Here is a 16,296-nt window from a genome sequence, read left to right on the forward strand (position 1 = left end):
ATTATTCAGTTGAAGTTTAATCTGATAGATATATTCGGATCGAGCTTTTTTTTTAAGTCTGGTTTAGTAAATATATTGTATCTAATATAGTGCTATAATGATTCTACTTGTTAGTCTCATGTAAAAGATTATTTATTTGTTCATACAAATAATTAGATTTTTTTTCAGAGTCACTGCATCCGCTCAGCCTGTTTATACTCGTTTAGGATATACGTTATAGCTCTAGTAAAACTCATATGAGTAACTAAACACACCTTAAATATTAGTTGTTCGATCCATCTCAAACCTTTCACACGTTCGATTATGGTTAATAACATCTAATTGTAACTAATATTTAACTTAAAATCCTTAATAATCACTGAGTCACTAGTCAACACTCACTGCAAGTGATTAGCAGGGTTGATTGTTTAAAAAATTGGTGATCGATTGCTACTCGACCGGCTGGGAAGTAGGGATTAATTGGTTAATCAGGGATTAACTGAATTTATTAGTTGACCATTAATCGGTTGCCACAAAGTATTTATGTAAACATGTATAAGATGCTAAGTGTTTCCAAAATAACACATTAATTTATGATTAATACACGTTAAAACATTCAAAAGTAAGTATAAAAGATATGTAAACGAACTTAAAAAAAACTAAAAAATAGAAAAAAAGAGAAAAATAAGTTCAGCCCAACTGCAGCCCAATGAACCAACTAATACTTTAATTACTCAACTCTCTTGAGTCCCCTCCCGATCCTCTTACTCTCTCCTCATTTCCACACCGCCTCCTCCTCAGTTCTCCACCACCTTTGTCTCCGCGTACCCTCTCTCACCATTGCCACCTCCTCTCCCTCACCACCGTTATCGCCTCCTCCTCTGCTCCCACGCTGCCATCGTTGCCTCTCCTCCCTCCCCCGCAGTCGCCTCTCCTTCGATGTGTTGTGCCGTGTCCAATCCACGTCACAAGGGGTGGGTGCAAGGGGTTGGCACGAGAAGATGTCATTATTGGAGGATGCGACGACTCATTTTAAGGGAGGGGATTAATCGATGGTCATCCAGTTGGACTGTCAAACCGATTAATTGACCAATTGATTTTAGAGTCGATTTCATCGTAATCCATTTGTTGTCCTGCCGATCACCGATTAATCGGCTGATCGGCCGTTTTTTTTTCATCATTGACGGGGTTGACAGAACCTATACGGGTCTTTCTCCTCAATTTTCTTGAATGGGGATGATACAAAATATTAGGGAGTATTCTCAAAATCTGTATGATTCTGTTATGTATGACATGGTACGGTTCGACCAACCAAACACATAAATGAGTATATCTAGGATTATCCCCATATATATAATACAAAATTTCTTTCAGAGAACTAAATACTACCTAATAGTGTCTCATAGCAGGATCAGTACGGATGCACATTCATATTTTTTTTATTTTTTATTTCAAAACATATATGGATTTGACTACGTTCCATTACAAAAACAGATCAAATACATGACAAATGCGAATCCAAATCAGATATCTTGATGGAGTCCCAAGGCACAATGTACAGTAGTAGTACTGCTCTGCTACATGGATGAACATCTCAAAGAAGTAATGCAGCTGAGAATAGTAGCATGTTGAATGGAATTTGGATGCTCACAGCTCATCAATACTATGTTACAAAGTACAATGTTTTACTCTTGCTGACTCATGTTTCCCCGACTCAGTATGGCATAGCAAAATTTGCCAATTCATGAATGCAGCATGTGAACGCCGAAAACTTTATTTAGTTTCAGACTTTGAGTTAAAGTATCAAAATCTGGCAGAAGAATACCAGCTTACTCGACAACAGAATCAAGGTTATCATATACAATAGCTGTATTCATGACAGTGCCAGACACATCATCATTCGACTGAATCACACCCACTGTCTCCTCCTCAACTGAACCTGAATCCTACACCCACCAAGCAGCACCCTCCAGATTTCAGAGTCAGGTTGACAAGGGCATTACCTGCAGCACGGCCACCGCTTCGTCGACATGGCCGCTGCAGGAAAGCAAATCGATCGAGCAACCGCAGTGCCGCAATGAGGGCCGAATGCCGTAGTCCCTCTGCATCATGTCAAATATTCTGTGCCCTTGATCGAATCTGAAGGCCAGCAGGACGCCCATGAAGCCTTGTTTCCTCATGAGATCAAACAGCCTGAAGGCATCATCAGCTGGTCTGTGCATAGCGAGGGCTCGTATCACAATGTTCCAGGAGAAGACATCCTTCATGTCTATCTCGATGAAGACAACCAATGCACGGGCTACATCCCACACATTTTGACCAACCAATGCGGCGGCGGCAGCTCGGGCGGCGGACTCGGCCTCGGGGTTGGAGCGGATGACGCTTTCTCCTCGGAGCATTCTTCACCATCGTCGCCGGGGGGACGAGATGCGGAGGTGGAGACTGCCGTGTGGGTCCATGCATCCTAGGGTTTAAGCTTGCCAGGTGCCACGTCGGCGGAAAATCTCTCCACCATCTGATGTATCACGTTTGGAGCCACGACGACGACCGAGGACCGTTAACGGCCCGGCCCATACGCAGCCCGTTCAGAGCCCAACAAGAGTCACGGTGGTCGGTATTCCAAATAACAAGCTTTTTTTTAATATCGGATTTTAGCTTTTACTTTTACAATTCTCCAATAAAATAATATTATTTAAAAAATTCCCAAATACCGACCACGCCGTGGCCGTGCCCTCCGCAGCTCCGCTTCACGCCGGAGGGTCGCCGCACTCCGGCCGGCCGTCCCGCCCTTCACTCCCCTTCCTACCGGATCCCTCGCTGCAGCACCCTCTTGCGTCAAGCAAGACCACGCGCCCTTTGGTCGTGGCGCCGCAGGTGGAGAGATGAAGGACCGGCTGCTGGGCAGGCATGGCCATGGAATCGTTATAGCAGTCAAGCAGGCACGGCCCTTTGGTCGCGTCAAGCATGCATGATTTTAGTTACCTCTAGAGTTTGCAGTATCTAGCTCACTTCTTGTTCGTTGATGACCATCACTGACTGATCATAACCTGTACAAAACTCGCTAGTTGTTAATCTGACCCACTGCACTTCAATCCTGATCGAATTGCCAAAGTTTCTAGTCCTTTATGGTCACGTCTGCAGCCCTTTGGGGGCTGATAAATTTCTGTTGTTTTCAGAATGGTTCTGGAAAGAGGGATTCATTGATTTGGGGCCGAGTCACTCCTATGCTAAAAAGCTGGACACTGTTGCGTCCAATGAAGCACCTGGAGAGCTACAACAAGTGCATATCAGCTCTGGAGGTGTGGGCATACACACCGGAAATACAGGCCCATACATTTTGACCAAGGCTGTCCCAACCTCAGCCTGGAGCAGGAGCGCCGGAGTCACAAGGTTGCCATGGATCCATCTGCCAATCCCCAGCTTCATCAGGTTGTCGCAAGCTGAGAGAACAGAGACAATAGCGAAGCTGTCAGGGGTGAGCCCTTGAAGCACCTGTTTTTTTCTTTTCTCTTTTGAAAGGACGACGTGATACTTACCAATTTTATTAGAGAAATAATAAAAGAGGAGCCAAAATAAAAAGTTCTAGAGTTCGAAAAAGAATAAAACCGAAGAGCCCGTGCAGGCACCGGATCACGTAGAAAAACAAAAGAGCTAGAAAGTCAACCGAGGTCCCAACTCCAAAGGACAACCGGCACTAGCAAGAAGCCGAAGAAGGAGCAACAAGGTGGATCAACCAAACATTGCGTTTTTAAAAACTTCTATTTATTTCTTGATCCGCTCCGTGATATGAACTATGGTACATTCGACATTTCAAAAGGTTATGTTGTTTTTTTCCTTCCAAATATTCCAACAAAGACAATTACCAAACCTTCAAGCAGCACCAGGGAAACATTCGTAGGGTTTGACAGAATCTCGCATGCTGAGTGTAACTTGAGAGGATGCAGTTCCATGACACTAAGTTCCTTTTAAGCATCCAATTGAATAGGAAAGCAAATTTTATAGTAACTTATTATGAGATCTTAATCCAATCACATATCATTTTATCCAACAGTTGAGCTGAAAAGTAAAAAGAGTGAGAAGACACCTATCATCACACATAATAAGATTTTTCATAGAATTCGTTCCCATAGAATTTATTTCTCCTCATGCCAATGAAATCCCCTGCATCGGATAGTGCCTTGAGCATCGTCGTCCAAGACACAACGTTCTTCACTGGCATCGTCGCGAACAGCTCCTTTGCTGCCACAATGTCTGATGCCTTGACATGCAGCAGCTGCGAGCATCGAGTTCCATGACACGACATCTCCATGAATATTTTGATCTATTTTTCACGGTTAGCTCACTGGTAGATTTAGCACTCCCCCGGTCCGTATTTTAAGTACCGACCCTCTCTGCTATCTCAGAAAAACACTGACGCTCTATAAGCGGAGTATCAGACTATATATGAATTAATCAATACTTATATATTAAAACTCTAAGAATTGGAGTGATTCTATCGGTCCTAATACTGTAGCAACTGTTTATATGGGTCATACGTGTGTATATGTGTGTATATATATATAAGAATATGTATATGTATATTTACGTGTATAATATATTTTTTGGAAATTCCAAAAAATAGCGAAATGTATAATAGTTATATTAATAAATCGGTTGAAATAATCTAGAATGAATAGAAAAAATATCTAAAACTCAAAAAATATGAAACAAATTTTGTTAGGTTCGTATTACTGTAGTCTACCTATTAAAATTATGTGCATGCATAAAAATAATATTGTTTTCCTCATAATTAAATGAATGTCTTAAATATTAATAAATTTATAAATAAATATTTAGATGCCAAAAATAGTGAACATAATTTTTTTAACTTCTTTTGTCATATTCTGTGAAAAAAATTTGGCGCGGCTGCCTAGTATTAATTGTGAGTCTGGGATTAGACTGTCCAGCGCGCATAGTGAGTGAATTAGTATCTTTTGCAGAAGCAAGCAGCGTCAAATGAAAAACAAAAGGAAAACTGAGCTATCACAAATTCACGATCATATCTTGTGCCAGGAACTCCAATGGCACAAGACAATGGTACGTGATATAGCAATGGCATTCAGATGTAACAAGTACATATCTTGTATGCCGCACTTGCATATTTAAATAATCGATGTTCAGATCGGCTCTAAGCCTGCCGTAGTTTGTTCCTCTCAAAAACAAGTTCAAACATGCTACACTAGCATGAAAAAAAGTTGCAAGTTACTGCATCATCCTTGCATACATAGACAGGGTAATTAAGAGGAACATCCATGAATTCATTAGTGCAAAAGTAACACGGTAGTTTTCTTTACGACAAGTGGCTGCAAATTCATTTACTCTTGATCAGTCCAGCGCGCCGTCGTCGCACCCGGCCGGCGCGTGCCCGCCAGCGCCGGCGTCCGCCATGACGACGTCGACGAGGAAGTCGAACAGGTCGGTGTTCTGCACGGCCGTGGCGACGTCCTCCTGGCGCACCGTGCGGCGCTTGCCCTCCAGCGTGGCCGCCCACGCGCGGCGCGTCAGCTCGGCGACGAAGAGCTCGCACGCCTTGGAGAACACCACGGGCGCCTCGGCCGAGATCATCCTCGCGCCGCCGTCGACGGTCTCCCCCGCGGAGCGCTTCATAATCTTCTTGATGCGCGCCAGCGGGAGCGCATGCGGCCCCGTCCGCGCCGACACCCCGCCGCAGAAGATCCCCGAGTACGGCCTCGCCTGCCTCATCGCCTCGCCGGTGCAACCGCAGCGTGAAGCTAGCTGATAATTACACAGCCACAGCTGATATGAACAGAGGAAGGGGTGGCCGGAATGGATCTTATACGCATGGCGTTTGACCCTGCGAGGAGGTGGAGCGCGTGGCGGTTGTGCGTCGCTGCCCAAGGCCGGCAATGGAGGTGGCCGGCTGCTTCGACAAGGACTGGCCGGTATGTACGCACAGTACAGAGATGCAAATAAACTATGGAAGAGATTGTTGAGATAGTGTACGTAGAGAATTGATGTAGATGTAGCTTTCGCTTGCACTGTGCTGTGCGGTCAGGTTTGGACGTTGCTGCTTGCATCTTTGCGTTGCTGCTCCTTGCTTGCATCGGTGCACTCGTCACTCAGACGGCGAGAGCTCCCCACCAAGTATAGAAGCCGTGAGGGGGTAACAAGGAGCGTCCTTCTTTGGAAAGCGTATTCCTGTAGTAAAACGTAAACCAGATTAATTGCAGAAAGACCCTCGCGACATGGAAGTTTAACAAATAACCTCTCCTCGTTTAGATGAGAGTTCTCCCCTCCTCTCGACGATCCGCTGACGCCGACGACTGCCGCACCTTCCGTCCAGCGCAAATTCAAGGTCCACTTCCCTTACAAGCGTCTTGTTGGGTAGCCCAGCCACTATGCTGCCCTCCTCCTCGCCGGCGTCGCCATGGGACGTCGTCGATGTCCCCTAGGTGGAGGCTGCGTCCTCGGCTGCGCTCCGGCACTACCGCTCGCTCCCCAAGAAGGGCAAGCCGTAGGGCCACGAGTCCACCGTGCTCGCCACTTTTCTCCTCTCTACTTCTCAGGACCACCACAACGGATCGGGATCCTCTGCAGTTGCTACTGGCAACTGCAGAGAGGCGTTGTAGCTACAGTAGAGTGCATTTAGGTCTAATATGAGCCGTCGATTTCATGGTGGATGCATCAGATTCGTATGCTACAGCATCTCTACAGCATCGTGCTACAGTACCGGAATGCCTGTACATGGAAAGAGATCACTGTTGCTACAATATATATGATTACCTAATGCATATCACTATAGCACCAGACTCATTTTACTGTACAAACAGTGATCCTCTGCATTAATGATGTATTAATGCAGAGAATTCGGGTCCCATCACAGCCCCATCGTCCTCTCCATGGCATCCGACACCAAGTGCCTCGGTGCCGCGCGCCTCAGTCCTCGTGGGGACCTCGTCCATGACTCCCTATCACACCCGGTTTTTAAGTAAATAAATTAGATATATTTCACATGTATGTCAAGATCAAGTTTTCATACATGTAGTGATATCATCAGTGATAACATAAATTATGTCATTAACAACGAAAACATTCCTTACAAAAGGACCCACAGGTCTAAAGAAAACACTAAAAGATCTCCAAGCGGCAGTAGGACTCCCATCCATCTATAGGCGTTGCCCAGGGGAACACCAGCCTATGACATCGTCTTCAGAGCGACGCCTTCCTCCTCCTAGAATTCAGCACCATCGTCCGAAAAATCTTCGAAAACTTCACTTTCTGAGCAGCATCTGGTAGTTGAGAGAAGGCAAGCATGAATACACAGAGTACTCAGCAAGTGAGGGAAATAGTATGACATGCAGGCTTATGACAAAGATAAGCTTGACTCGGGATAACTGCAACTAAGCCCAACTACACAAGACTCAAATGACTTAGCAACCTATTTACTAGATTATAACTTGAACCATAAATGAACATAACTCATCGAATTCCATCCAACTACCAGACTCACCAGATATCCCATATCCGTTACCGACTCATCGAGAGTTCAACCACCCGACTACCCAAACCAACCACTCAAAAACCCCACTAATTATGAAGAAGTCTAAGCCCGCTCGTAACCGCGAGCATGGCTGATCGATCAGTTTTATCACTCTGCAGAGTTTGCCCACTTTACCCACGAGTCGTGATTCCCGTTTTGCTTTACACTTTCGGGGTGTAGAGTCGAGGCCTCACTACAAGACCGTTACAAAACGACTTCAAATCTATAAGCACCCACTAAGGTTTCACCGCTAACAGAGATTCCATCAACTGCAGAGGCCCCCTCTTGTATCACTTAACCGTCCTTTGGTGCGTACAGAATATGAAGGGCACTAATTACTTGGCCAGACCGTACCTATATAGACCTCATGGTTGTGCTGTTATGCCAGGTAACAGGCTTCACAAACCGGTCCTTAGGATCCCACACAGGAACATACACAATCCCTGCTGTGCAGCTCCACCTCATACTAGCCATCCAGTTGGGATCCATGTTCCAAGTTACTACAAGATTATCTGGCCCCAAATTCTTGTTACATAGACATTAGTCAAGATTAATATCTACTCCCACCCTGACTGCACTAGCATAGCTACCCATTTCATGTCCCATGACCCATCAAAGGCTACAAGAAATTGTCACACAAATTTTAGTAAAACCCTACTCATGGGATTCCATATTAAACAAGCATACATCTAAGGAAAATAAAACTACAATATCCTACAATGGTATCAAAGTGGTCAAGAATAATTGCCTTCAAATGCAGGTTGCTCAAAGTCTTCGAATACTTGGTTTTGAAGGTTGACACACTGCTCATCTTCTAAAGCCAGTGCGCACACTGAAAAACAAACAAACATAATATCTAAGTACAACACACAAAATAGGGGCAATAACTCTAAAAAGGCTATTATAGGGTAGTACATGCTGCTACGATCACGGGAGCACGAAAATCACCTAAATCGAAGCTCGTATGAAAAAGTTAGGCTAATTTTACTCTACACGGGCTTTTTTGAAAGATTACAGGGACTAATTTGTAAAAACAGAAGACTCTAAGGACCTATATGAAAAGTTCAGGGACCTAAAAGCATAAAATAGAACTAACTAGGGGTATTTTTGTAAAAATAGAAAAGTCTGGGCCTAAATGTATAATTACCTATTTTATGGGAATTAAGGAATTATTTTTTACTGAAAAATCTATTTAATGCGTCAGCAGGCTGACTGGGCTCGGTGGGCTGACGTGACGCCTACGGGTCTGCTGACTGGGTTGTGGATCGTTGCCGTGGACTGGGTCCACTGGTCCATGGTGGACCGGTTATACACCCGAAGGGGTATGCGATCTCGGTCGCTGATCTGAGATCCAACGGCTCAGAGGGGTTAGGGGAAAACAGTGACCGGCAGCGACAGAGAGACGGCGGTGCCGCCGCGCACATGGCTGGAGCTTCGCCGCCGACGCGCTAAAATGGCATACGGGCTACCAAACGCTACGGGAAATGGCGCAAACGAACGGGAAGGGGACGGGGGTTCTCACCGAGAGCTTATCGACGGCGAGGGAGGTCCTGACGGTGGCCGGCGACGGCAAAACACGACGACGGAGATCGAAGCTCGGCGAATTCGCGTCTACGGCGACGGAGGGGCGGAATTGGCGGTCGGAGAAGTTCCCTGGGAAGCACGCGGTGCCGGAGGGAGGGTCAATCGACTGCAGGGAGCTACGGATAACGCTGTCGACAGCGAGGTGGCAGCGGGTCTTACCGGCGTTTGACGAAACGGTGACTGTGGCGGCGGGGAGGCGTCGGCGAGCGGTGAAACGGACTCCACGAGCTTCGGCGAAACTGGCGACGGGCTCAAACGCGGAAGGGGGAGCTCGGGTGAGGCGAAATACGCTCGGTGAGCTCGACGACGGCAGCAATGGCGCTCAGGTTCGGCGAGATGGGGAGATGGGGCGGCGGGCGTTGCAGGGGTGGCTTTATAGGCGAAGGGGAAGGCATGCCGTGGCGGGGACGTAGGCGCGTGGGGCGGGGGTGTGCCACGAATTTGGACGGCGTGCGCGCGACGGTTGCGGGCGCGGGTGCCGGGCTCGACGTGGAGAAGAAAACATTGACGGGTGGGGCCCGGCTGTCAGCGAGAGAGAGCGGAAGATTTGGGCTGGGCTGCGCTGCGCTGGCTGAGCCCAGATCGCTGTTGGACTGGGCCGCACGAATTTTGAACGGTCGTCACAATCCCACGCCGAGGTCGTCGCTCGCCGCGCACTCCTCCCCCTTGTCTACTCCGTGATCGGCTACAGCGCGCCGCCGGATTGGTTGGTTGCTTCCGGGGATGGTGGGAGATGGAGGCTGAGAGATGGGCATCGTCTTCATCTTTACATCACCCAACTCCCCTGTATGTACCGTGCCTACAAGAAAATGTTAGTCCTTATTGTTTGATTTCCGATTGCTTGTTCTAGAGCTTGCTATGCGAAAAACTGAGCTAATAATAGGAAAAATTTGAATTGTTCTGACTAGTTGATCAACAAGTTTGCATCTTTTAAGGTAAATTGTTACTTCTGCTGCTGCTTTGCTGATATAGAGAAGCACTTGTTCAGCGCTAACGTATATACTGTCTGGACCGGTGTAACGTTGTCTTGAAATAAGTTAGCTGTAGAGCATGCTTGGAGTGGCAATGTGTAACATTTTCCATGTTGTCGGCTTATGAGTTGATTGGTTCCTTGATTTGGTGAATTGCTGCAGGTGGGGTCATGCCGGTGCCACCATCGTCATCGGAGTTGCCAAGGGAACAGTCGTATGGTGTGAATGGATGCAGTGGTATGCTTCGATCTTAATATTGGTGTTCTGCATAATAGACTAATAGCAATTTCAAGTTTTGAGCTGGTAAATTTCGTGTACCAGAACCTGTTAGATTTGATAAAGTGTCTGGCTTGGTGCATGGCCTGGTACAAAATTTATCTTGAGTCTTGACAAAGAATCAATTAGCTTGAGAATTCTTTAGTTTACGAATCAGATGGGTCTTAATTGTGATGGCTTCATGATTGTGTCCGCTGCCCTTATCAGAAAAAAAAAATGTCATGGAAGTGTGGAGCTCCTAGCCAGCTGACATTAGTGACCGCTGTGCAAATGTTCAGCTAGACAGGAACTGGAGTGGTCATATTGTTTTTTCAATGCTTAATGAGGGATCACATCTTAGGCTCCGCAGGTGTTTAATGTGGTCTGGAAGATGCTGTTGAGCTTTGTTTGTGTTGGTTCTGCCAACTGGAATCTAATTTATTGTATTGTCGCAATGTAACACAACAATGTTTCCAGTTATTAGGCATATGTTTTCTAGTAAGTATACTGCTTTGTGTATCAGACGTTGGCTCTGTTCAAAGGAAGCCTGGGCGCGGTGATACTACATTGTCCACGAGCTGCTTTGACAAAATCACTCGCTGGAGTGTTGTAGGAATTCAAGGTTTGTTGTCCATGACCATCTCCGGATCAATTCTATGTCCATTGATAAGATCAGGATTTTTTAACATTTCGATGCTATCCATCATGTGACGGGAATGGCGATATATGTGCTGACCTGCTATGTTAACTTTGAAGCATGTTTGTTTACTATCAGTAGTGCTTTTTTCTGGCATCTCATTATTACTTTAGTTAGATTTCGCCCTTCAATGATTATAAAGTGTCTTCTTCTCTCACTGGGTCAACTGGATGAGTCTTTGCTGTGCATTCTTCTACAGGTGCATTGCTGTCGCACATACTGGAACCCTTGTATCTGACTATCTGTCCACCATTACTGTTGGACGGTTACCTGACGGTGCTCCTGAAGGGTTCTCTATTGAAAATAATATCGAGAAAGTTCTCAATGGTCGCGTATCCTCTCTATGCAGCAAATTGTCTGCTTCTTTCAAATTACACAAGGTTGGTGTTCCTTTGCTTCTTATTTTCCTGTAACTTCTCTGTGGCAATGGATCGTTTCTATCTGCAGCCAAAGTTTTTTGAGGCGCCTGTCCCGCCAAAAGAGTTTCAACAGATTGCTGGAGATGTACTCCCTTTGACACGCGGGTAGTATACGGTTTGTTGCTTTGTGAACTGAACCTTTTTCCCTTTTGGCTCGTACTGTAGGTATCGTTATTTTGCTTTTTTTGACCGAGCAGTTAACGTTGGCATTTATCTTTTACTAGCTACTCAATCTGTTGGAATAAATCCGGTTTGCATGAAGTTGTCTTAGGAACAACTGGGAGGAAACAAGGAACATCTTCAAATGCAGCATGCTTGCCCTCCACTGAGTCATTGCTCTGCTAGTAAGAGGGACCTCCTCTCCTCCAAGCAGTTCTGATGCAAAACTGTTGCGATGAGTGTGTTTGTTCATGGCAGGAGAAGGTTGGTAGAAGCTTTTATGTCACTTGAACATCCATTGGTAGCGAAATTCAAATGCGAGGAGCTATCTTATCATGCAATCAAGGTATTTCATCTCTTATTCGAAAACGTAAATGTTTAATAGCACACAAGGCAGGGCCCATACCGTTGAATTTGCTGAAGGGCTCCCTTTTTTTTGTGATGAACTGGTTCAAGTAGCCAAGAAGTGTTTACTAAAATTTGTTGGATTTCTGTTGTAGGACACGGCTCATGATTATCAGCATACACTTGAGCTTCTTAGAAAGGCCCCATTCTTTGTCTGCTGGCGTGCTAAGCCTGGATCCCTCGACTCATTTGCAGTTCCCCGGTGACGACCATCGCACTTTGGTGCCGAGGATCGGTTGTTGCAGTTTATTGTGATCACGTTTTGCACGGTAGAATCAGGCTTTAGCTAGTAGATGTAAGATGTATCAACATGTATAGACCATGGGTATGCTTCACTCCCTTTTTACATGCGCAGTTGCGAACTCTACGTCCAGGATAGGGGCTGTAGCTTGTATCAGCTTAGTTGCAAAGCCGTGTAGCGCACACGATAGGACCCATTTGTCTGACGGTCTGAACCCAAATATTCTCAAAACTGCTAATCCGCAATGTCAGATTTAGGCCAAGGGCGATGTAAGTTTTAGCTCTTGTATTGTATAGGCCGCTACAGATTCGAAAACTAAAATGGAGTAATCTACGATAAAGTCGTAGAAACGCTTCCTCGACAAAGTCGTCGCTTGATAAATCTACGATTTGACAGGTGAGACTAATTTCTCGCACAAATCAGATGTATGTGTATGCCTGGAGAGTAGGGATATGATGCTACCGTTGTTTGTGCCTTCATGTTTGTACCCAAACTAAGACTTCATGTGTTGGTGTGTTGTCTGCATGCATGTATAAATACGTCAGCGCGTCCTGAATGCAAAAATAGAAAAGGACGAGCAAGACAGCATGAGGAATTGCAGGCCACCAGGGCTCTCTCCTAGTCGAGAGCAGAGCAGAACAGAACAGATGAACGGCGACGGACATAGCCCAATTCACCGATGAACGGCTGTTGCATGGATTTAGTTGAAGTCGTTGCTGCAGAAAGGCGAGGCGACGAGACGAGACGACTAATCAATCAGTGGCGCTGCCTCGCTCCATCAGCTGCTATCCGTCAGTCCTCATGCATGCAGGTGCAGCACGGCACGCGTCATCCACAGATTCCAGGAGACGGTCCTGCGATCATTCGGCGCGAAAAAAGCAGAGGCTTGTATCTGAATTCTGAAGACCGTTGAAAAAGCTTTACAGGCTCTCTGATGTTTAGTGACTGCTCTGGAGTAACCGAAGAAAAAATGGGCAAACGAAAATGTGCAGATAAAGGGGCTGTTTGGTTCTTACTTGAGAAGCCAAGTCAAAATTTAGCTACGCTTAGAAAAATTGATTGCCGTTCAGTTGAAGGTTAAAATTAGCTATGTCTCGAAAAATTTGACCAGCCAATTTTTTTTTTTATAGCAAAGCTAGGTAAAATTTTAGTGTTCAAAATGACTCTCTCAATTTTTAGCCGGCTAAAATTTTAACTTGATTTTAAACCAAACACTACTTAACATGATTAAATTTTAACATAATTCTAATTTCGGCTCGTCTTCGTAGAGCTAGAACCAAACTCCCGCGTAGCGATGTAAGGACACTTCAGCATTCAATGGCGGATGGGCCTATTGTCTCTGGAGTTCTTGTGTCCTCACTCCACCAGTCCTCTCAACGTCCAATTCCCCAGCTGTAGGGCAAAAGGACTCTGACTTCGACCTCAAGTCCAGGCTCGGAGAAATCATCATGACTTACAGCTACTCAATTGATCCAGTAGCCTTCCTTTCCTTCTAGGACTTGGACTCAGCACCGGTCTCTATTTCAGAGTTTCAGTTTCAGGGGGGGGGGGGGGGGAGGGAATATATTGGTATTGCTTGTTTCAGATCCTTCACTTAGCTTGTAGGTGAAGGGAATAATTCCCAACAAAGGTGTCCAATGTGCGGGATGTGTTGTAGTGCAGAGTTTGGTGTTGCAGAATTTCTGAAAGAAATAACCACTTGCTTTAAGAGACAGCTCCTCGAAAGATGTATTCTTTCGTACTACTGGTCTGTAATATCTACACTATTGTTTATACTCTTAAAAGAGGATAAAGTAACACAACTTGTCTTTCCTTTCAGTGGAACTCTCTAGTTTACAGATGCCACCTAAACATTCAGATCATTCAGTAGATATATTGAACCATTTTGGACTTTTGCAAAACAAAATGACAATATGTTTCTTCAGTTTGCCTTACTAAGGTCAACACGGTTGTAAGCTTGATTTCAGAAGACAGGTCTAAAGTTTTCGATTTCGCAGAATCTATGTATGACTGCCTGATATACCTGAAACCCGGAGTTCCTTGAGAACAAATGGCTGCAATCAACCAACACAATGACAAAGCATCAAGCCTCCCTTTCCTTCTTTGTTTATCACCTAACTACCAGCTGCTGCTCTGCTTTACAAAAGCATCGCTTCAAAGCCGAACAGGACACAATCATCTGTTTCCTTAGATCATTGATAAGTACAATTGCCCTGTAATTAAGTAAACTATGGTGCTGGACTGCTAGCGCAATCTAATCATACTTGCAACATGCAGCAAGTGATGTTGCAAGGATGACTGCATCCCAGCCTCCGAATTTTTTACGATCGAGATTTGCAAGTGCGAAGGGGAGAGAGAAGAGGTGGGTGATAGACTGCTGGTTGTTGACGCGGGACCATTTGCTTTGCTGCAGGACCTAGCTAGGTCAGCTCCCGATGCCAATCCCGATGCTTATTAGCTCCGTGTATAGATTACACGAGATGTGATGAGACGAGCAGGTGCAAGAAATAAAAGAGGCCAACATCAGAATTACGCAATAGCCAATACCCAGAATTGCATACGACATGTACTACCAGCTAGTGCGACCTGAGGTCATTTCTGCATATCCAAGTACTAGGTGGCAAGTGCTGATGACATTCATACTGAAACCATTCTGCATAGTGCAGACTGCAGAGTGTTGCATGTACCTAGATTTTTGTTAAAAAAAATATTGCCCTTGCGGTCTTGCCCGTACATCTTGTTATGCACAGCTCAAATTCAGACAAACATTTCCTCATCTTGCTGAAATTCTTGACCATAGAGTTTGATTTATCGGTTGTAAAGCCTGCGGTGGACCGAGATACCCGATTACCAGAAATGTCATTGTTTATCGCTCCAAGTTTTCAGCCCAACTTTGAAATTGAACTGAGAAACTAAGTTAAAATATTTTTTTATTTATATGTGATGAGTGATTAATAAGATTATTAATTTGGTTTGTTATATTTTAGATTGTTTGAGTTTGGCTCGCTTGAAATTTAGTTTTGTCAAGAATCTGAAAGTTCAGTCCAGAATCTGTAACATCCGGCTCCATTAGAATTTGGAACTTCCGGTCCTAATCCGAAACTTTTGGGTGAACCAGAATTCGTAACTTCCGGATTGATGCGAAAACCAGATAGAGAGGGGTCACCGGAGGTGCATCTGAAACTTCTAGGTTCCACGATTTTTAGGGGTTCAATTTTAATTTGGAATATGCTTTGAATTGTTTTAAGGTTTCAATTGAGCATTTTGATTATGGTCTAACTGAAATTGAAGTTGGTGATATGTGTTTTCTTGTCTCATAGTGTGCAGGTGACAGATGCAACTTGATGGTTGATGACGGGTGATCGGGGTTAAGCGGGGTGCTTGATGTCAGACGATCAAAGAGGCCAAACGGAGTTAAGGATGATCCTAGCTGTATACATGGAGGTCAAGCAAATTATAGAAGATAGATGAAGATTGCATGTCGATAAAGTCAAGCGATAGGGATACCGGTGCAAGTGACAAGTCGGTCCAAGGAATCGAAAGCGGGAGAGACTTGTCGACAGTCAGGATCGCAAAGACGGAGTATATGTATCGATATCGGAGTGCTTGCTTAAGGTGTAAGTAAGTGACGAGTCATGCTTTGAAAAACGTACTATGGTTTCATGCTTTGAGCTCAAAACCATATGAAGGTTGGAGGGGAAAATAGACTAAAATATTCTCGGTGGTAGATAGAAATACACTAAAAGATAGAGATATTTTGAAACAAACTAGGAAACTTAGGAGCCAAGAAACCTAGGCTATAAATAAAAATGTAGGGCTATGTGGGAGAGTGGAACCAACCACTTTGAGCTTTTTGAGTTATTTATATAAGAATTTTGTACTAGAGTTTTAGAGGAGAGTAAGATAAGTGCTTAAGCTATGTATTAGATTAGAGCTTTGTAAGAAAAAAAATCTTTGTAATCTGTCTAAAATATAGTTGACTTCTACAAGTAATGAAATTTATGTTTACTCTTATGTTTGAATTCACATCCTTTAGTTTTTTCCTA

The 16,296-nt window shown here is 44.8% G+C and overlaps 1 protein-coding gene and 1 pseudogene across 1 annotated transcript; one reads left to right on the forward strand and one right to left on the reverse strand.

Annotated features, from left to right (window-relative positions):
- Positions 1–5,111: 5,111 nt before the first annotated feature.
- Positions 5,112–5,935, reverse strand: LOC133923715 (nuclear transcription factor Y subunit C-2-like). Its single transcript, XM_062368995.1, has one exon. It carries the CDS (start codon positions 5,719–5,721, stop codon positions 5,344–5,346), a length of 378 nt encoding a protein of 125 aa, XP_062224979.1. The 5' UTR covers positions 5,722–5,935; the 3' UTR covers positions 5,112–5,343.
- LOC133925658 (tRNA-specific adenosine deaminase TAD1-like) lies at positions 5,886–12,215 on the forward strand (annotated as a pseudogene).
- The last annotated feature ends 4,081 nt before the right edge of the window (positions 12,216–16,296 follow it).

Source organism: Phragmites australis, chromosome 7 (assembly GCF_958298935.1).
Source record: "Phragmites australis chromosome 7, lpPhrAust1.1, whole genome shotgun sequence".
In the NCBI taxonomy this organism is placed as follows: Eukaryota; Viridiplantae; Streptophyta; class Magnoliopsida; order Poales; family Poaceae; genus Phragmites; species Phragmites australis.